Raw genomic sequence first — 22,394 nt, 5'->3', positions numbered from 1 at the left:
GATGGCAAGTCATACATGCCTTGACTGTTCGCTGGGCAGGACCCTGTTCCTCCAGTGCACTGTTAGGATGGATGCCTGCTTGTCTCATCCCCAGTCACTGTCTGAGAAAGAGATCCTTGCTGGTAACTGGCTCTCAAACAATGACATGCTGTTACACAAAATTAAAAACAGTACAGAAGCATGCTAAAGCATCCAGCAGCATTTTGTCACAGGTTTTTTGGAACTTCTTCTTAGTTGTTTGGACAGAGTAATAGCACAATGATATCCCCAAGCTGTCTGAATATTGCCATTTTAAACCTTCATTTTCTTTCAGTGTCACATGATCTCCAGTAACTTTTTTTCGTACAAGTGACATTATATTTGAAAAAAAATCAGTGAAATAAACCTATCAGGCTATTACAAAATTATTTAATAAAAGTCTTCCATTATGCCTCAGTTCATTTTAAAATCACTGATTGATTCCTTCTGAGATTTCTTTTGGAACCTGTGTCTTATTTTGTTTATAAGGGAGGAAGGCTCTCCCAAGCATCCCTTGTTTACTCAAGAAACACATTAGATGTGAAACTGAAGTGGTACCCAACACTGAAATATTAATAGTCAGCCTAAGGCTGTTGAATGAGGCAATTTATACAATCAATACAGCAACTTTGTACTTTTGCATTTTCATTCTTTGGCATTTGCTTTCATGCTCTGCTGTAAATGATCCTGCTGGGTCATCCTATTATGGAACAAATTACAGGGTTGGATCCAATTAAGATCTTGGGTGGCACATCAAACCTTTAAGTACTTGCCTTTGCAGAGAAACCCAGGGTCCTGAGATAGACATTTAGGCTCTTCATCCAATTCCCAGGAAGGGCTAGAACTGGATACAATCCAAAATACCACTATCTGAAGTGACAGCTGGCTGGCCTGTGAGGCAAAAAGATGCTTATAGCCGACATCTGAGGCAAATAGGATCCATGAACAAACCTTAGTCATGGTTTTGCTTTTCATATTGCAGGGCTCTGTCAGCCTGAAGTCACTGCCAATAACCTCACTTATGAGAAAGAGAGATTTTTATATTGTTTTTAAGAAGTCAGAATCATTTGTCATTTCTTTTTAAACATGGTTACTGGAATACAGATTTCACCTTCCCATACACAGCAAACAGTTTTTATTCTCCTTTTTATTGAAACAAAACTATCATGGCAGAATAGAGAGATTGGTTTCAGCTCCCTTCTCCACCTGATCTAGTAAAAACTCATTCACTCATCTCTTTCTTCCTAAGCTATTATTATTAGTAATGAGATGTGACTGTGTTGCCAAGAAGCTGTGTTCTCCAGCTTTCCTGCCATAGTTCCACCAGCTGAGTTTAGTTTTGCCACAGAGAGGATTTTTATATTCATTGAAACAAAAAAAGACCAGGATTTTGTTGTCTAATGGCCAGGGATGGGTAGGGAGTAAGAGGGAAGTGATCTTCTATTTTCCATCTGAAGTTTGGAGGAGGTGACTGAATCCTGGTCTCTCTGGTCCTGCACACGTGTTTTCATCAGTTAGCAGTTGAAAGGCCAGTGTTCTGTGGCTTCTCTACCTGCATCTTGAGTTCTATTTTGCATGGATGTTGAGCCCACCTGTGCATTTTAGAAAGCATGGTATGAAAGTACCTGCATGACAGATTTCCTGTGGGAGTGGAGGGGACCACTGCCCATGTCCTGTGATCTGCCAGGTCACAGTCTGGATTCAGGCTGCCAAGTCATTTTCATGGTCTCTTTGGCCTTTGGAGAAGTTCCTGTCCCCATGACCAGTACAAACACTGAAAAAAAAATTATAAGCTTTATGTTAAGGGAAGACTAGAAGTCTGTTAATGATTTTTTAAAAACTTACATAATTTCACTTCAGAATTCAGCTGTGCTTTATAGGCAAATTTATGAGATTTTAGGTTTCCGCAGAGAGCAGAAAGGAGGCACTCAAATCTCAAAACACCCTCTTGAGAAACATAACCTAACCAAGGAAGTTTCAGCAGGTCAAACTGAGAATGCTTCCTGGACAGGGCACTACAGCAAAGTGACAGCAATAGCATTGCTTTATTTGGAAACATGGTCAGAGCAGCAGCCACACTGGACTTTTAGTAAAAGCACTCATGTGTGATATGAGAAACCTGTGTTCAACTTCTTTTCTTCACATAGCTTCAAATCCTTAACACCTACCTTCTTCATTTGAAAGAATTCTATTTTCTATTAGAGAACATTTAATACAAGATCTATCCATCTAGAAATTGCAAAGCAAATAAAAGCTTGACCCTGTATTTTACTAATTTGGACATTCACCTTTTGTGGTTAATGCATTCTTGTTTTGGCTCAAATAATTTGTTCACAGTTTGTTTTTTTTTAAGCTTTCTACGTAGACAATATCTAATTTATTATTTACTTCTCTGTTGCACTTATCATGTACTTATCTCTACAGTGTCAGCTTTCCCATAATAGCCAGTCCATGGCAAGAGACAGGGTGCTGGTGCACACTTTTATTTGTGCTTTTGATCTTTGGGATATATTTTGTATGTATATTTTGTATATATAAAATATATCTTGGGATGTATTTTGTGATTGTTTTTTTGCTTTTTAGTTTGATGGGAGTGAAGAGGGCTGATGTAGTCTAATGCTCAAGCACTGTGAAGACTGACCTTGTGGCAGAATGCTAAATTTCTCTCCTGAATAACAGGACAGAAAGGGAGGTGGAGAGTGATTCTAACTTTCTCACTATTCCAGTTGCCTTGGATTACTTCTAAGAAGCATATGCTCAGGATTAAAACTGGTGCCAGATGTGTGCCTCCCTCTACTCTTTTCACAGGGCTACAAGACAGTGCACTAAGGACTTGTTTCCCTCACTGGAGCCATTGTTTATTTGGACTCACCATTTCAGCTTCATTTTCACAAAAATGTGCAAACCTTTTGAAATGTAGTACATTTTACTCAATACATAGCAATAGATGTGTGAATTTACTTGTGTACACATGGGCATGTACCTATTTTCCAAAGGATGTTGACATGTCCCTGCCATACATTGCACTGTCTGGTGCACAGAGTTCCCTCGTGATTATGGTATTAATAATGCAGGCTGAAGTAATTAATCCATGTATATTTTGAACCAGATAAATAAAATTGAGCTCATTTATAAGTAGTCTTAAGTGCTTTGTGGTGGGTTCATTGAAGTTAAATTATGCTAGTTATAATCTTTTACAGGTTGCTGAGGGTTTGTTTTTGTTTTTTCTTAACGTAATGCAGTACACTTTCTTGTGGAATATGGGATTACTCTTGCAATGTGAATCATATTTGGTGCTTGTCACCAGTTGGAGACAGTCAGAGAAACAAACCCATCTCAGACTCAATTTAGAAATGAAAGTAACTATCTAGAGAATTGTAATGCCTGACTTTTAAAATTAGTTTAAATTTAAATATGAGAAATACCTACAATAGTTTCACTTTTAAAATGGAATCAGGTTTTCCAGGGTCAGAAGAGCACCTGAAAAAAAAAAAAAAATGGAAGAGGCTATTACACTGTAAAATTCTTAATGCAAGTTCATTCTGTGAAAAATAAAAGCAGTTAGAATGACTGAGCTTTACACAGAAAAAGCTGTAAATCTTTTTATCTATCTTATTTTTCCTTGTTGAATTGTGTCATAACTTTAAACTACCATTTTTTAAAGTAAACTAATCTTTCTTATCCCAAATTAATTGCATCTGAATGCTTTCTGTGTGTCTGTAGTAGTAAATACCTGTAATTTTAATCTAGTACTGGATCTATTGGTTAACAAATTTAATAACAGCATGGCATTCAGAGGAGGCCGTATGTTTTAACTTCCTTTCCTGAGAGGACTTAGTTGGAATGTATGTGCAGGTAAGTCCTATAAGAAATGACAACTACCTGATTAATTTCTAAATTCACCAGTGACCATAGTCGAAGTTCATTGCAAATCAAAGACACCATGTAGGCCAAATTTACCATGGGGGAAAACAGATGAACTGAGCCTGGATGTTCATTGCCAGGATATTAAGAGATAGGGGCTATAACAGGTTAACAATGATAGAATTCCCCCTAGAAACATTGTTAGTCAAAGGGCCATTTGCACAAGCTGGCAGCTGTACAGGTACAGAATTTATTCCCCTGGGAAGCTGAGTTTTCTCAATCTACCCTGGCAACTTTACATAAACATGGTGGTAGCAGTGCCTTAAAAGCCACACTTCCCCAGCTTAGGCAGACATTAACTCACCAGACTACAGCAGTCAGAGTAGGCAGAAGACTGTAGCTTCTTTAGATTGAAAATAATCAATTTTTATTTCCCTCGTACAGCGGTATCTTGCAATTGTGTTTTTATTCTTCAGAGCGTAAGTTTTTGTTAGCTCTCCAAACACCAAAGTCTGATACAAACAAAGGAATAAATTTACTGTCCCTAAAAATGTAAGACCTGTCCTGTTTGACATGTCTATTAGCTGTGTTTGTGATTACAAACCGTTCCTATGGACAGAGCGATTATTTATGTAGTGGACAGTGGCAGATCTGTTGCCAGTCAAATTCCTCCCAAAGGGCTCAGTGCACGCAGGGAATAGGAGGAGCATCAGCAGCATTACAGACTGCAACAAACACATCTCATGCAAAAGACAGAAGAGCACAGAGGAGAAAAGAGAAGAGAAAGAGGATTGAGAGAAAACTATGCTGCTTGAGGAAGAAAAGATATAAACTGACAATCAAATACATCAGGAGTTACACAAGCAACATGTCTCGGTCACCAGGAAGAAAGCAGGAGAACCACAAAATAGTAAGACATTTTTTAGATGTGTTATTAAAATTGTGCATGGAGTAAGAATAACATATTATTTTATTGATGCATTTTATACACTCCTGTTTCTGAACAATCTGAAAGTATTGAAAGGATAGGGATAAGAATGGTGGTACAAGAGCAGAGCTACTAGCAGCATTTATGGCTATTATTCCTAATGCTGGGATTCTGTACAGGCGTGGGAAAGAGGGGCACAAAGTAAGTGCTTCAGGTGTTTATAGTCTAAGATATAAATGCCAGGTAAATTTATCTGCCTCTGTGGTTACATACTCATTCAATGAAACACAGAGAGAAGGAGATCTCTTCTCTATGTTTGGGTGGTTTGATTCCACACAAACCTTTCTTCAGTTTAGAGTTTAGAGTCTTAGGGATTTCTGTATGGTGAATGGTGATTTTTGACAGGAACTGGGCAGTGAAAAAATTCCAGAAGGCTTTAAGACAATGTTGTTTCAATTTCTGAAAAGAGGACAGTGGTCTCCACTGGAAAATAAATAATAAAATGATAAATTGTATTGCACTGATATATTATGCTTAAGTTTCTCTGAGATAATTTTCTTGTTTCAACAGACTTTTTGCTGAACAATAATAATACAGGACCTGTATGACATCCATTTACTCCATTGAAAACTAGTTACTGAGAATTTGACCAAGGGTACAATATAATTTTAAACAGGAGTTATCACTAAAATAAGTTTGGAAAATGGTTCTGCTTAAGATTTTGGACACTAACTTGCTAAAACAGCAACACTGATTAAACTCCAAACTTATGATGCAGAGGAAGTAGGAAGAAATCTTTCCACCAAGCTGTTCTTAGTTTGCTAGTGTGATTTGTTCTATTGTTTTTATTGGTATTCACTATTATTTTTCCACAGGCTAGAGACAAAAAACCAGCTCTGGCCTGACCACATCCCACAGGGCTGTAGAACTTCCTTTAATTAATTCCTGTCCAAGAAATTAAGTAAGAGCCAACCTAATCTCACACTTAAAGGCCAGCTTCTACTTCTGCTAAACACAGACAGTTCTGCAGTGCATGGACATGATCTGACAGGGCAGGCAGAGAAGGAAACTTTCCTCCAAACTGTTGCACAGCTGAAGAACCCACAGTAGTGCTTGTGACAGGATCAGTGCAGAGATACACCTTTAGCATCTTCAGCTGCTCTCCATGTTCCCTGGGCAAGGTGCTGCAATCCTCACCATCCCCTTCATCTAGTTGTTATTCTTTACAGTTGTGCTGAATTATAATTTTTTTTTTTTCATTATTCTGAGCTAAATTTTTGTCTACTTTTTACTTTTTTGGAGAAAGGAGGTAATGATTTGAATCAGATCAACCCTACTTTTGTGAACTGTTGTGCCTACTGCCATAGGATTAATAGCTCATTGCCTCTTTTTCTGTGGCAGTTTTTTATTATTCTTGGATGGAACTCGACAGCATTTGTCAATCCAGCATACATACACTCAAGATGCAAGAATTACTGATGATAGTAACTCTGAGTATATCAAAAAATGGTACTTCTAACAAGCAAAATCCCTTACAAACTCAAGTGAGGGTCAATATAGATTCTGTCACACTTGAAATGTTGATTTCAGTGATTATGCATCCATGGACAAAAGTTTCTTTATTAATTTAAGTGTTGTTTTTGCTTGCTTTTAATGAGCAGCAGCTCAAAAACATAGAAAAGTTGGATTATAGTTAGCTTAATTTTCGATTTCCATGTTTTCTGACAGAGCAGAGAACTTTTTGTACTCACATATGGGGCTTTGGTAGCCCAGTTGTGCAAGGACTATGAAAAAGATGAAGATGTCAATGCCTGTTTAGATAGAATGTAAGTACTGATTTAAATGTTCAGTTTTATGTAGAATGCTATTTGTTTACAATGCTTTTTGTTTGTTTTCTCAATTTGCAGCGTTCTGTCTATGGTTACAGAGAAGACAGGGAAAAGGTCCAGTATTCTGTCAACAGAAACGACGCTAATTTGTGAATTAAGATCAACAATTAGCTTTTTAATTCTCTGAGGAAAAGTGTCAGGATTGTTTTCATAGCTTACACTTGTTCCTTGCTGATCCTTTAGTTATGCTAATAATTAATATAATCTCCTAAATTTCATATCATTATAGCCCTCATTGGGTTAGGGTCAAATGAGCCTCTCACTTTTAAAAGACCATACAGCAATGAGTGAGATAGCACAAAAGGTCAGTGAAGGTGGATTTTCACATGGATAACCTCCTTGGAAAATAAATATCCAGTGTTCACAAACCCTCTCATTACCATAAGGATAACAACATAATGGAAAATCAGCAAGAAACAACTGTTTAGCTGGTTAACAAAAACGTACAGTAAGGCCTTTAGCAGAACAGTAAGGCTTATACTTCTGGGCAAAGTGGACATACAAAATGGATTTACAACAATCACAGTGGACAGAATACCCTGACCATTTTACTATTTGCAAGGAGAAAAACTGAAGGAGCTGTTCTGTGTCAGAGGGCCAGGAAACTTCTGTCTTCTAAGAGCTATTTTGAAGTTTCTGTTGAACAACAGGAGGAGAAAAGTAATGTTTGCTTCTGGGCAAAGTGGACATGCAAAATGGATTTACAACAATCACAGTGGACAGAATACCCTGACCATTTTACTGTTAACCTGAGAGTTTGCAAACTAGCTGTAGTCTAATAATGATCCATGAGAATAAATGAAAAAAAAATATAAATCATTGTTTGGGAAAAAGAAAAGTAATTTAGTAATTTATTCACAAACTTATAAGGGATAACATCCCTCAGATATTTTTTTATATTCATGTCTCATTCAGCTCTGATGAAAATCATACATTTACAAAATGCACAGGCTTCTTAAATGACTCCATGGTAGAAATTACTTGAGAGGAGTTTTGGAAGATGTGGAGACAGATTTTTGTTCCTTATTGTTTTCATTATGGAAGTTGTTTTTATAAAATCTTTTTGTTTTGAGGAAGACTTAATAATATCATGACAGGTTTCATTAAAACAATGTGTTCTTTACTTCCTGTGATTATGAAACAGCCCAGCTTCACAAAGAAACCTCACATCTCAGCAGACCTGGGACAGATGGGGACAGCGTACTTATTTCTCTCTCTCCGTATATATATAGTCTGTAGTGAGAAGGGTGTTTTTCACTGTGCAGTTGCCAAGTAGCTGCTTACAGGTCTGTTATTAATTTGACTTTGCAAATCTAAGGCATAAAAGTTGAAAGGTATCCAAGTAGTCTCGTAAATCACTAATACACACCTTGCTAAATGCTGATTTGCCTGTGTTATTGACGTTGATACTTAGGCAACAAGTAGATATTTTATTGTTTCTAGACACATGGCATACTGCAAACTTAATTTTCACGCTGCCAAACCCACTGTTTGGTCTTGTAATCAGCTTACTGTTTGTCTTCTATGATGTTGTACACAAACCAGTGAGAAACCACTGAGTTCAGGCTACTTCACTGAGGGTGTAGGGCCTCCAACAAACAAGCAGGCACTGCCAACATCCACATAACTGGGAATGAAAAATTTCCTGAAAACATTTCTGAACTGAGCACCCATTCTTATATAACATTTGTGTCAATCTCTCAATTTTTCAGAAAATGGTTGGAGTCACAGCTGTTTTGCATGCTAAGAAGTTATTGACCTTTGTTAATGTGTCAGAGCTAGGAATGAATATTTGTTTTATAAAATTCTATTATCGTGCATCCCTTTTTTGTTTGTTTTTTTAAAAAATGGTGGTATTTTAAATACAAAATGGAGGTGGTGGTGTACCAAAGCCCTGTGTTGCAGTAATGAGCAACGTAGGGACCCCAGGCAGGCACAAAGGAGTGCTTCTTATTGCCAAAAAAACCCAGCCTTTTTATCAGTTAGCTGGTTATCAGTTTTTATAGTTTTAAGGCACAATGAGCCAAATCATCCAACTACCATACACCAGGATGTGGACATGATGTGGACATCTGGCAGTCACACAGCGTGTGACTCTCGCATCTCTCTCACATCTCTCATGTATCTTGTGTCTCTCTACCCCTCTTCCAGCTGAGTCACTCTCCCATAGCTCCCTTCTGTTTAGCCTAAATAACAGTCTGGAGTTGTGTTACAAGGACTTCCCTTTATAAAGCCTTACCTATTGGTAACGTGTTAACTAACAACTTCTGGATTTATTTATTTGTCAGCTAGTTAGATGGAGGGAGATAACACGTTAGGAAAAAAAAAAAGACAAACAGGTAATTGCAAAGGAAGAGTGAAAAATGAGGTGAAGAGGTAAGGGGAGAAAGTGAAAGAGATCAGGTGCATTCTCTATGGGTTCCCCTGGCACCTGAACGCTGCAATGAGGGTACCCAGGATTTGGTTTCTATATGTATAGACAATGTACAGACCAAAATTAATATCATCCTTGCCAGGAGTATCATGCTTGTGTATGATTCCTTAAATGACTACATGAACAGCAAGCCCAGTGTGCTGCAATATGTGGTAGGAATAAGAATGTAGACCAGCAAAATGTACTGTCATTAAAATCACTCAGGATCATGCAGTTGTTTTGCTGAGAAAGCTCAAGAGACACATTAGGGAGATGGCAGGTGGAAGGATGTTCCCCATTTTAAATGTTGTCTTTCCTTGCTTCTTCCTTAGGGGATACAGCATTGGCATTAGGCTGATTGATGACTTTCTGGCTCGTTCAGCTGTGAAAAAGTGCCGTAGTTACTCTGAAACTGCAGACGTGATTGCACAGGTAAATAAGATTTGCATTTTTTAAAGCATCATCAGATTCAGTGATTCTTAGCTTAGAATCATATATTCCCTTCCTTTTTTCTCTTCCTAGGAGCATGAGTCTTAACTGTCTGATACAGACATTAAACTTTGATATTTTTACTTCTGCCATTTGACTCTTCTCATCATCGCCGTAATTATCTTACATATCTTTTTACTTTAAAATGGTAATATTAAGAATAAGCTGCAAGATTTTCTGCAAAAAGAAAAATCTCACTGGTAACAAGGAAGAGCTGTAAGAAAGGAAAATGAGAGGAACATTTTCCTGACTACCCACAAATCTAATAATAAAGTCAAAAAGATAAAATCAGAGCATGTACTTTTACCTACTTTGATGGAAATTTCCCTTTGATTAAGTAGCTGTTCAGACTTCTGTCAGACAAGAAAGAGACAGGTTTCTAAAGATGTACCTTTGCCCCCATTGGCAAGTTAGAATTCCAGGGAATTTCAAAGAGAAATTTAAGTAAGAACGACATGTAACAAAATTCCTCCGGCAAGCAGATGAGCTGGGATAGAGGATCCATTGAAAATGGTGAAGACAGCCAAATGAAACAGATGGAACAAGAAGCATTTCAATCACTGTTTTAAAATATATTTCCTAATTTAAAAAAAACTATACCAGGCTGCAAAATCACATTTTTGTTCACTTTGCATTCTTCTTCGGGTGGTGTTGGTACTTTATTTTCACATATATATCAGATACCTGGTTTTCTGGGTCTTATTCCTCATAGTTCCCTTCTTTATAAATGCATTATTACAGTCAAACCATCATTCTTAATACAGGGTATTCAACAGTAAAGTACAGAAATTAACAGTTGAAAAAGACACTTTTTCTCGGCAGCTTGAACTTAGAAAGAGACTTATTAAGAGAAGTAAAAAAATTACTTGAAAAGATTGGAACAAGCATTAAAGCACACACTGTCCCTTTGAAAGACTATTTTTAGCAAACTAAAAGGAGTTCTGTAGTAGGAGTGTAACATTTCTGAGGCAAAATGTGTTATGGACAGCATTTTCACACTTCTCTGGCAAAACAATTTTTAAGTAATCTTCAAGCACATTTGTCTGAAACACATACCAACAAAAATGTGTAAAGTGACCCCGTAAGTAACTGCAAATACTCTAGTAAAAGTTTTTAGTTCAGGATCATGAAGCTGCTTACATGATCTCCTTAACTCTTCAGCAGGAGTGCTCCCAGTCAGGAGAAAGTGATTAAATACTTAACTGCACCAGTTCTTCAGAGGTATAAGTCTGTTTGGTGATGAGTAAAACCAGTTCAAAGTTAAAGTAATTATGACAGTTAAGCAATTAAAGTAGTTAGAGACAAACCTCTTGTTAACATAGCTGTTATCCTACAGTTCTTTGGAAAACAAAGAAGTCTGCAAAATCAGGCTGTGGGTGTTCCCTGTGGAAATGGAGAGGGATGAAGCAAAAAAAAAAAAAAAAACCCATAAAATGAGGACTACAAAGCCAGTTTCCCAGATTAAGAAATAAATACCAGAGGAAAGGTGCACCTAAGACAGTGACTGGGAGCTTAAAACTTCCACCACTAGTTTAGATTGCAAAGCCTGGGCTTTACTGCTACCTTATACTGGCCTGGAGAAGGGCCAACAAGTTTTGACGAGGAGCCAAAGTGAGCCCTTCTACACTGAGTTCCCATGGTGTTCACTGATTTCTCGTGTTGGTCTTGTGACTTGGCATGGTTACGGTTGGGATTGAATTCAAAAAAGAGATGAAACAGTAAAAGTAGGCTTTCTGGCAGTTGGGGTAAAAAATGAAAACCAATTGAGGAATGATATTAAGTACAAAGCCCAGCTGAAGAAATAATGTCCAAGATGGGATTCAGAATTTAGATCTGAGTATAACTGAGGATTACTTTTGAAATGAGGTTGATAATTTTTCTCTGTAATCGCAGAAAATCAAATTTTTAATTCAATTTCTCCCCAAAGGACCTTGATGTAATTGATCTGATCAAATGAGTTGCAAAGAACAGCTTCAGGTTTTAGATCTAATGTTTATGCTACCTTCTCTAGCACCAGGAGATGTCTGTGTGTGTGCCATAGGTGGAAGCAGCCCGACCACAGCCTCTGGTGCACAGAGAGCTGTTGCTGGCTCCCAGGCTCCTCTGCTGGATTAAAGGGAGCTGTGCCTAAGGATAGATCTGTTCCTGAAAAGCAGTGGCTGCAGAGGTGAGCTTTATTGTGCCCTGTGGAGGCAGGAAATGAACATCTCTGGAGCTCTTTGAAGAGAGCTCCCTAGGGGGAGATAACAAAGGATGGGCTAATCCAACCATGTCACCCCCCTGTCCAGAACTGCAGGACAAGTCCTTCCCCTTGTCATGGAAGGTGCTGCCACACAAGGTCCCTGTATATTGACATTTGGCCAGTTTGAAGGTCTGACAGAAGCTGGCAGAGTTTCTGTAGCTGGTAAGTGTTGTTTTTCAGACCTCAGCAGAGAAAGGGAGATGCATAAGCAGGTTGCTGTGCTAAGTAGAACAGCCTGCTGTGGTAGACAGTAAACAGAACGTTGAAGTGTTGCACTGTGGAGAGTACAGAAAAGTTCAGAAGAGAAGTTAGGAATCAGCAACAGATGGAAAGACCTTTAATATATCTTCCTCTATCCAACCACTGACTGAAAAAAATACTAAGAATGAGAAGTATGCTAGCAGAAGTATTATTTTGGCTGCCTTTTCCCTTTTAAGGAGATTAATTCTGGTCCTTCATTAATCTTGCTATTATGCTGTCTGAAACAATGATTTTATTTTTTTTAACAGTCTGTACTTACTTACTTGGCATCATGACTTATGCATGAAAAGTTTGGTAGTGAAAAGTCCCCAGTAGTACGTAGAGGGACTGATAGTGACTTCCTAAATATTTCAGTAGTTCTAAACCGTATTTGAGCATCATCAAAATGTTAATGGTTTTTATTCTTGCTGCTTCAGAGAGATGGAATGCTGGCTGAGACTTTGAAAAAGGGCAGTGATACATTTTTAATTCAGACTGCATAGACCTCATTTTCTCATTAAGCAATATATAGTGTCACAGAGTTGCAAATAACATTTCCAAAAGTGAGATTTTTCTTTATATGGGCATAATTTTGGTGGCAAGCCTATGTACATGTCTAAACAGATATTCTTTTTTCTTCCATTTCATAGATAAAAATGAGACAGATTTATGGGATGCAAGTTTTAAAACACCTCTTTCATTTTACTTTCTAGCATTTTGGAGTCACAAAGACTGAAAAGGCCTTTGTCTTAACCTCTGAGAAGCTATAAATGGTAGTTTTAAAGAGGTTGCTATCCAGTTATAGCCTGTTTTTAAGAAAAAATTGTTTATATTCATTGAATTGCATATTTGTGCAGTTAAATTATTGTTCCTGCAAGGCATTTTCACAATTTTCACTTTATAGCTTTGCAATTTGGCCTTAATTTGATGCTCCATTGCAAACCAGCTACTTCTTTTGCATAGTTTCCATGCTAGTTCTCTTTTACACAGGAATTTTTAACAATAGAATTTGGACAGATTCATCATACCATAATGCAAAGTACAGCTGAAACTAAACTGAGAGCATATGAGGGCTTAGCATGGTTAAAAATTCTTTATTTTTATAACAAAAACTTCAAGTTTGATGGAGCAGCAGATGTATAGTGGAAGAAGAGCTGAGAGAATTTTAATGGCTAAACTGAGAGACAGAGCACAGAGAATTAAACAGAAGTTTCCTGTTTTCTTGTGCAGTCATATTTTGATGAGTATCAGAATTAATGCAAAATCAAAATTTTCCAGCAGAAAATATTGATCTTGCTGTTTGGTTTTATTTGTTGGGGTTTTTTCCTCTCTCCAGTTTGTTTTGGACAGTGTTGACCATAGTCTGTCCGTTTTTTAGCTGCCATGGTAGCTGATGAATTTGGGGACAATGCTTATAGAAAGCAGCTTTTGCAATAGCCCTTTGAAGGCCTTAGTTAAATTTGCCAAACCCACATTCCAGTTGAAAACATAGAGTCAAACTGGCTGTTATTTCAGTCTGTTTTTACAGAAGTATTCTAGGATCCACGTGGAAGTTGCAAGAAGTCACAGGAGTTTTGGTAAGATAAAAGAGTCCCACAGGCCTCAGGGAATGAGGATCAGTGAGAGATGGGCTCCTTCCAGGCACACATTGTGTTCAGCAGCTGCTCTTGGGGGTGGAGACACTCTCAACATGAGTTAAAAATATGCAAATGTGAAGCAGGCAAGGAGGAGGAGGGGGAAATTCACCTTAGATTTGCCCCTCCACAATAAAGCAGAAGATAGGGCTGGGAAGTGCTGCAGTTTCAGATGGCCCAGGCTACTCAGGTGCAGAGCCCTAAGCTTTCTTCTGAGGGAAAAGAGGATACCAAACCCTTCTACCCTTCCCTCTACCAGCTATGATTTTGCCTCTGTGTCCCAGCTATTATATTACACTGGAGACCTTATCTCTACATCAACCCACTTGTTTCCCATATTTCTTTGATCAGCTCATTAACCTACTTGCTGTCCTCCCCATTGCATCCCTATTTGCTTTGATTTTCTGAGGAATGAGGTGGAGAGACAGTTTTGGAAAAGGAAGTTTGACCCAGGCAGCGTGGCTGTCCTGTTAGGGAGTGTTGCCTCCCCTTGTATGCAGGGAGGTGGTGAAATGGGGCTGGACAGAAGATGTTGGAGCAGCTCTCTTAAAGAAAGATAAAATCAGACAAATAGGAAGGGTCACATAGCCTGGAAGTAGGTAGATGCTATACCAGGAGAGGATCCTGGGGAGAAAATACTTGGTGTCTGTGCCAGTCACAGTGTCAGACACCTTCATTTTGGCTGTGTTGCATCTGTGCTTTCAGCTGCAGCAGGCTTATTTAAGCATATAACATGTGGTAAGTGTGCTGCTAAGTGGGACATCTGGGATAAAAGAACTTTAAAACATCGTCTCAAAGGTCATAAGTTCTTGGAAACATAAGGAGAAAATTCTAAGCAGGTAGTTGAATTAGCTCTTGTGTTTTATTTCATAAAGGGTATTGGTCTGTAAATAGATGCTTTTACCTGCTGAAGAAGCCCACTGAGTATGAGAACAGCTGGGCAGAATACCCTGGTTTGTTGAGAAGTGCATGATTCAAGCACAGTAAAACTGTGCATGATTCTTTGCAGACTCAGAGAGACTGGCAATAAAATGCTGCACAAAAGCCTGCCCAGCCACCCCAGGGAAAGTAAGTTTGTTCTCCTTTTATACAACATTTGCAAATACTCTGAACACTCTGAGAGCCATGTTATGAATTCCAAGTGGGTGAGGTAAAGCACAGGGCTCTGGGGTGAAATGCATTTATCAGAGGCACTGACAAATGTGTCAACTGACACAGTTGCCTCGCCTGCTGGTTCTTCTTGCTCCAGACACTAAGTTTTCCTAGGATATTCAAAAAAATGAAAGTCAGTCTTCTGCGAAAATATTTTCTTGTCTTTAAAAGTGGAATTTCCTTACAAGCCCTCATTGTACACTGGCTGCAGGCCCAGAAACAACAACATTGCATAGCACTATAGGCTGCACCCAGTACTTGAAATTCACTCAAAAGTAAAACTTTATATCCATACAAAGAGAAAGTCTAGACTGGGAGCAGATAATAGGGATATGTTCTACAGAGGCAAAATATCCAAAGACAGAGAAACCTTGCGGGATCACTGGTGCCTCAAAAAAAGGCTGTGCATGCAACTGGCCTGAAAATGACCTGGACAGAAAACCTGTACTTTCTGTGGGCTGTCAGAAAGCCACATGTATCTTGTTATTATATTCACACACTTTAAATGACTTTACTTGTTGACAGTCTCTTGATTTACACAGGACAAGCACATTTTACATAGCATATTGTTAAAACTCTCTTGTAGAAGCCATTATTCATTTCTTTGTGCTGTCAGCTCTTGATGCTGAGCCAGTGACATGAACCCTGGGTGCTGTGGTGCAGCCTTTTCACTTGTGTAGGGAAATATTCAGTCCATCCTTTTGGAGCAAGTATCTAACTGGGAGGAAACATGATGAAGAAGAAATAGGCCATTGTGAAAAAATATAGAGACCAAACCAACTAGAAGTATGCCATATTAACAAGATATAAAAAAGCTGAAAATATACTTGGTCTATGGTTCTTCCCTTCTGTCCGCAAGGTCCAGCATTGTCTCTCTTTCCTCACTGATTCCTTTCTGGCCTTCTTCAACTAGCCTGTGAATTGTGCTATAATGCTGTTTGCTGCTGCTGAAAGAGTAGAGCTGGGAAGCATCTTCCCATGCCTGGAAAGCTGGCAGGGAAATGGGTTCGGGTTCCTTGTTTTCAAAAAAGCACTTCAGGTTTCGCTCGCTCAGCTTGGTGGCATACAGCTGGAAAATCTGCTCCAGTTGCTCCTTCTCTGTCCCCTCGTACACTCTCCAGAACATCAGCTGGAGGTGGCTGACTTTTGACTGGCAGCTGGCACAGCAAGTGGTTAGCAGGGAGAGGAGAGCTGTGGTAACTATCACACACCAGCCTAAAATCTGGGAAGGCAAAAGAAATCAGTTTCAGGTTAAAAAGACCCAAGTGAAAATGCTACTTGAGTCACGAATGTCTGACAAAGTGACCACACCTTGTTTGCATTCGGTGCTGGCATTGATTAATGGGACATCCACATGGGGACTGAAAAGTCCATCAGCACAGAGGCTTCTCAATAATGCTCCTTTTGGTGTCTTCTTTGGTAAGAGGTAAAGTGTCTTCTAACTCCTGAAAGCATTACACAAAACTACCCAGCGAGAATTACTTATTTTGATTTGTGAAGAACTACAAATCAAAAAAGGCAAGTAACTTCTGTCCCAGATCAACCAACCTTTTAAACTGTGGCCACTGTTAGATGTTTTGTTTTCTGATTTCTTTTTATTAGAAAATAGCCTCCAACACAACAACTACACTAAGTAACCAACATCACTCGACTTCTTTTTTCTGTAGCAGCTTCAGATTTTGACAAAATTCTGCCAAGAACATTTTAAAAGAAAGAGCTACTTCCAGAATTACTTCCTCAGGAGGGGAGAGAGTGGAAAAATGTTCTTGAAATTATTATTGTGGGATGTTCTCCTCTAAGGAGAGCAGTGGTGTGAACACAATTTTTCCTGCCTTGTGCCACTGGCCTAGCCAATAGTTTTACTCCTCTACTCCACTGCAATGTGTAAAAAAACCCCATACAAAAAAAAACCAAAACAAAAAGTAAAAAAGTAATACTTGTTTTCAATCACTGGAAAAAGTTCCAGTGTGGGACAAATATTCTAGAGTTCAGAGGACTGTATGAACTGGAACTGAGCTCCCATGCTCTAATGGTTATGATATGGAGAGCTGCATCCTTTCCCATGTGAACTCTTGTGCACTGATGTTAAAAAAAATTACCACCGGTAAAAATCTGTATTTAGCTGATGGAATATAGAAGTTTCCTCAGGGAAGTCTGTGAAACAGAGAAGCTTGACAAACATATATTCTTAGGAACTGGTATGGAAGAATAGTTACAGTTTTCCTTTATTTTTCCCAATCACTTTGTACTGACTAACAACTTTAATGGGTATTTGAGAAATTGCTCTTTTTAGCAATTCTTCACTTTTTTGCAGCTTAGAAAATGAACTCTTATATTCTCATGCTAAAACTGGATCCCTGGTCTTTCACTATTTCCTATACATACAACTTAAAGTCTTAAGCACTATCTGTTGTTACCTTCTAAAACTATCAAATAAATGGCTTTGTCTGCAGAGCAGCCTTTGTCCTATTTGCATGAGGACTTGGAAAAAAAAAACCAAAACAACTCTTGGAAAGGAAATTGTTCCAGATGGAAACAATCCCTGACAAAAACTTGCTGGCTCCACAGTGTTTTCCCATTTCTGTAGCTTTTTGTTTTTATTATTCTTTCCACCGTTTTGATTTTTTGCTTCTGAGTTTATTTGCATTACAATAGAGAGAGCAAAAATGCTGCACAAATATTGTAAAATGTAGTAAGATCTCAGGTTGGCATGATCTGCTTGCTTTATTGTTTCTCACTTCCTCCAAGCAGGACAAAAATATGCTCCCATTTGGCATCATGAAAATGAGGAACACAAATAGAAATGTATTACGTAAACAGTAAAAAGATATTTCACAAATCTTATTTTCCAGTATTTTTCTGCTGTTAGTCACCTAAAATTTCCCTACAGTTATCACAATTATTTAAAATAGGAGAATGTGGCATAAATTTTTGAATAGGACAGACCCCTATAGAGGGGTGACATCTGTTAATTTAGCCTCCTAAACAATCCAGTTGGGTTGTTTGGGTTTTTTTTTTGTATCTTTAGAGCAATCTCCATTCAGGAAGAAAGCTTTAGGTTTTCTGGTCTTATTGACTCGCCACCGGTGGGGACCCCTAAGAAATATGGAACAGCTCAAACTGAACCAAAAGATGGATTGATTGTATTTTGCAAGGCTGCCAAAACATTATTTACAGGAAGCCAACAGTTTTAACATAATATCTGACATCAGCATCTTCTACAGATAAATCACAGCAGGAGTACAACCTGGATAATGTTCTTTGTTTATAATTTTTCTTACCTGGGACTGTGCTTGAAGCGTTCTTTTCAGTTCGTCACTCTCTGAAAAGGGCAGGGAGCTTTTGTCACAGGCTACCTTGTGAAGCTCTTCAAAGCACTTCTCGGATTTCCTGTGGCAAACTGCTTGTAAGTAGGCGGGATTTTCCACGCCACTCATGGCACATTCGTAAAAAGTCCCGTTGAGCAAGGCCACTGAAAGCCACATCACTGGGGCTACCAGAGCGTTTAAAGTGATTTGGCCAAAGACGTAAAAGAAATGGCAGACATTCCCTCGGGGGAATATTTTCCTGGGATTCACCCAGCAGCCTGTAAAGAGTTTCCAGGTCTTGCTGTTCAAGAAGTATCCAATAACTAGCAAAACAAGAGCTGGCGAGAAGAGAAATACCAAACCGTACCTGAAGTTCTCATTGCTGCAAGGGCATCTGAAAGCAACAAGAGAAAACACACGTTCACCTCCCATTGTCAGCAGCGCCATAAAACTGTAGCCTATAGCGGTTTTCCGGTTCATAAAGAACTTCAGGATCGTCTGGAAAGCATCCATGTCTGATACTCACTAAGGAGGTGAAAATCCAGGCGGTTTCAGAGCCGTGCCGAGGAGGAGCAGCGCGCCGCTCGCTGCCCACGCCCTGCCGAGATAACGCCGTGATGTCACCGGCAGATGCTGCACATCTGCACTAGCGGCATCCCCCGGCAGTGGAGAGAAAGCCAGCTCTGTGGAGCCAAATAAGCTTGCAGTCTTGGAAGTCTCGTTCTTGGTGGGCTGTTTGTTTTGTGTCTTTTTTTTTTTTTTTTTTTTTTTTAAGCGAGTGCAGATGGAGATCAGAGTGAAAAAAAACGCGCTCGGCCAGTTGAAGGAGATCTTGAGCTGTGATTATAAGAGTTGGTGAGGTAGTGAATGACCTAATATAGATGCTAATGGTCCCAAGGGAGTATGACATGACTGAAAGCAGATTCAAAGCAGAAGAATGATAACAGTTAAACCACTTTGTATGGGGTTGTAAACGTAGGAACATCAAAGAACAGCTCCCTGCTGTTTTCCTCAAAGCTCTAAATTTGCATTGCTGGCTCAAGCTGATCACAGAAGAGACAAATGTACCTTGATTTCTAGCCTGTCTGGCTCTCCCCCTTGTTTTCACAGGGTAAAACTGGTCTACAGGATGCTGCTTTCTAAAGTTTTGCCTCTGGTTTGCACGCAACACATTTAAGCAGCAGAATTTCTTTCTTTTGCAGGTTGCTTTCAAGATGTACCTTGGGGTCACCCCTAGTGTGAGCTGCAGTAATGCCACAGGGAATGAATTCTCCTTAATCCTGGACAAAAACCCACTAGTGGATTTTGTGGAGGAGCTGCCAGCAGAACGAGCATCACTTTGCTACTGTAACCTCCTCTGTGGGGTGATTCGAGGTGCCTTGGAAATGGTAAGGAAGTGCAGATCTGTTTTCTCCATTCTTTGTTAATTCACAGTAGCAGAGGAAAACAAGATCACTTGTTCAGATGAAAGTAGGAATTATCATATTGTTTAACCTCTCGGGTTAAATGTCCATATCTAGATAAAAGAAACAAAGTCTGAGCCTGGGTCCTGAGGTAGAGAAGCACATGAATTAACTCACCCCCACACTATCCCCACCTGGCTGTTCAGTGGTGGACTTGGGTGCAAAAGCCAGGTGGGATCAGGAAGCCAGGTAACACTTTAAGTGGACAGACAGGACATGTTGGGTTCCTCCACTGCTCCTGGAGCCCATCACACTTACCTGCACAGCTGTAGCCAGTAATAGTCATCCAAATACGTCAAGTTAAATTGATAAAAATTGAAAAAGTTGAAAAAGATAAATACATCAATAGTCTCAGGTTACCGTGGTACCTGCTGAAAGAGAGAACAAGGTGTGGATGAGTATAATGTTAAAACCAAAGCATTAGAAGTGTATCAGATTGCAATCCAAAATTTGGTCTTAAATTTAAGGTTTTTGCAAATAAATAAATAAATGGCATAATTTGAAAATTTCTAACCTCTAGATCTTCTTCAGGGAGATTACTTTCGGGCTGCTTTATGTTTCTGTGAATATCAAATTTGGCATATATCTTATATTTCAAGAGACAAAAAAATCAACCCTGCAGTGTTATGTATATACATCAGTCTCAGAATTATAGTATCTGATACAAGACTAATTAACAAAAGTACAAATCTTAGTACATGACTAGGAAATTCTGTGATCAGAAAATCATCAAGTACGCAGTTTAGGGTCACAGAAGAAAGCAAAGCACTGGGAAGAAGAGTAATGTGCTATACAAATTCCAGTGTTTATAAACTTCCTATGTGTTAGTTTAGCTGGGAAAGCTATTGTAAAGCGATCTAGAGATCTGTTTCCTATGAAACCTGAGAAAGGGGGTCCTCTTGTGGTAAGAGGGGGAAAAAGCTCATTATACCGGAGGAGGGTGGAAAACCGGGCATTTCTTTGCTTAACTGATCAGACCTGATTCTTTCTAGGTTCACTTAGCAGCAGAAGTTTCCTTCCTCCAGGACAGGCTGAAGGGTGATGCTGTGACAGAAATAGGAATTACATTTTTAAGGAAGCCTGAAGACAGAAGGCACAGAAGGAACAAATGAAAGAAATATTGGAAGAAAACGCTTGCTGAGGGATATTTTGTGCCTTTTGTTTCAGAAGAAGACAGGATAAAAGTGGCTTTGCTGAATCAGCTGCACCAGCCACTTGGTTGAAAGGTGAAGAGAGGTGGGCAGCAAAGAGGAGGGACAGGGCAGGGGAGAGCAATGTTAATTGTCATGACACAGATATCTATAAAAAAAATTGAAATTATCTGACCTACCTTCTCATATACACTTGAGCTTAATGGAAGTTTTATCTCAGTATTTAGTGCATTCATCTGTATACCAATTGTTTTCAGGTAAAGGTGATGGCCTTTTCCCCTTTTGTTTGTCAGTAATGTTTCAAAGCATGGCTGCTAGAGGCACTTTATTTCCCTGGCTGTGTGTGGTTATCCATAAAGGATTCATCTGCTGTGATTGCTGTATGTCCCACTCACTCACTCACTCATGCATGTTTTAATGTGTAATGCTTTGCCATTCATTGTCCTCCACACTACACATCCTGCTATCTTTGAAACCAGAGAGGGATGGGCCTTCACTGACAGCAGGAGCTGGTTGTGTTCCTTCCAACTCTGGAGGCCCCACATGCAGTTTTGCTGGCACTCCTGTTCAGTCCTGTGCACACACCAGGCTGCAGCACTCTGACAACTGCAGCAGTGCTTGTGTCTCTCCAAGCTATGGGCCTTTTCATGTCAGCCTTCTCTCCAAGAGCACCAATCTTGTGACTAAACTGTGCAAAGCATGATGCATTTAATGTGTAGCCATTGTGGATCTGTACCTGCCTAAGGAAACTTGAATAAAAATTCTGAGATTGCCACACAAATGGTTTGGTGGTCATGTTTTCTGCGTTTACCTGGGCTTCACCACCAGCTGTTGAACATCTTCCTTGTGGCAGTGGACTTGTTACCACAACATGACTGGGAAGTAGAGAAGGAGCAGCCTCAGAGAAACCCAAGCTATAGGAAAGGTTTAAAGTTGTTTGGTGTAATGCAAGATGTCTGGATAAGGGTTGGACAGAACCCCAGGTCCTAGCACAGCACCCTACCCACAAAGCCACCTTACCCACTTCTCACCAAAACACTTATTTGAAACTGAAATACCAACAACTAAGTTCAGTGTAGCCCTGAATTAACTCTGATTTTTTAACTGTGTTTTGAACCTTCTCCTGTATTTCCCCCAGTCTGTTTACATCTTTATCATGCTGAGTGGGGGCATCTCTTACCTTGGGTTCATTCTCATACCAGACCTGTACAGTTCTCATGACACTCTCTCTCCCATTGTTTGTCTTAATAGTGTGGTACAGTGGTGGCATAGCATAATGGAGCTTTAAGTGCATAATTTTATGAGGAAACCAAAACCAAAACTATTTGTTAACCACCCTTGGTCTCAGCCCAGCTGCTGTTACCTGCTACCAGTAAGAAGTGGCAACATGTATGTGTAACAATATGTTATGACCAGTAACAAGTTTCCCTGCCCTTTTATTATTTTTTTTTTTTTAAATTAGATCTGAAAGGTGTTGTGGAATTTGTCTGATTTCAGTGCCTGTGAAAGAGCCCTCAGTGGGGTTTTTGCTGGTAATGGCCAGCTGGTTGAGATGGCCATGTGGCTGACCACATTAAAGGCTGTTTATTGGAAATGGTCATTT

General features: G+C 39.3%; 2 protein-coding genes across 7 annotated transcripts; one reads left to right on the top strand and one right to left on the bottom strand.

The window, feature by feature from the left end:
* Positions 1-791: 791 nt before the first annotated feature.
* CALHM5 (calcium homeostasis modulator family member 5) lies at positions 792-19,018 on the bottom strand. 6 transcript variants are annotated; one of them, XR_015283125.1, is made up of 5 exons: positions 18,151-18,780; positions 15,697-16,091; positions 3,448-3,498; positions 1,644-1,792; positions 792-909 (listed from the first exon to the last, which is right to left on the bottom strand). XR_015283125.1 is itself a non-coding variant. In XM_023923979.2 (3 exons), the coding sequence occupies exons 1-2, from the start codon at positions 18,688-18,690 to the stop codon at positions 3,487-3,489; spliced, it is 552 nt and encodes a 183-aa protein (XP_023779747.1). In that variant the 5' UTR covers positions 18,691-18,782; the 3' UTR covers positions 1,644-1,792; positions 3,448-3,486. The 6 variants fall into 6 exon arrangements, 3 of the variants coding, with proteins under 3 accessions (XP_023779747.1, XP_086732992.1, XP_023779745.2); XR_015283127.1 differs by lacking the exon at positions 792-909 and having other exon boundaries at positions 18,151-18,571; positions 18,704-18,802; XM_023923979.2 differs by lacking the exons at positions 792-909; positions 15,697-16,091 and having other exon boundaries at positions 18,151-18,782.
* On the top strand, positions 4,548-21,572 carry TRAPPC3L (trafficking protein particle complex subunit 3L). Its single transcript, XM_086876868.1, has 5 exons — positions 4,548-4,792; positions 6,539-6,636; positions 9,445-9,544; positions 19,380-19,565; positions 20,633-21,572. The coding sequence occupies exons 1-5, from the start codon at positions 4,751-4,753 to the stop codon at positions 20,750-20,752; spliced, it is 546 nt and encodes a 181-aa protein (XP_086732994.1). The 5' UTR covers positions 4,548-4,750; the 3' UTR covers positions 20,753-21,572.
* Positions 21,573-22,394: the final 822 nt, after the last annotated feature.

Source organism: Cyanistes caeruleus, chromosome 2 (genome assembly GCF_971803275.1).
Source record: "Cyanistes caeruleus chromosome 2, bCyaCae1.hap1.1, whole genome shotgun sequence".
NCBI classification, from domain to species: domain Eukaryota; kingdom Metazoa; phylum Chordata; class Aves; order Passeriformes; family Paridae; genus Cyanistes; species Cyanistes caeruleus.
Note: the sequence above shows the minus strand (reverse complement) of the source record. Positions and strands in the feature narration are given on the sequence as shown.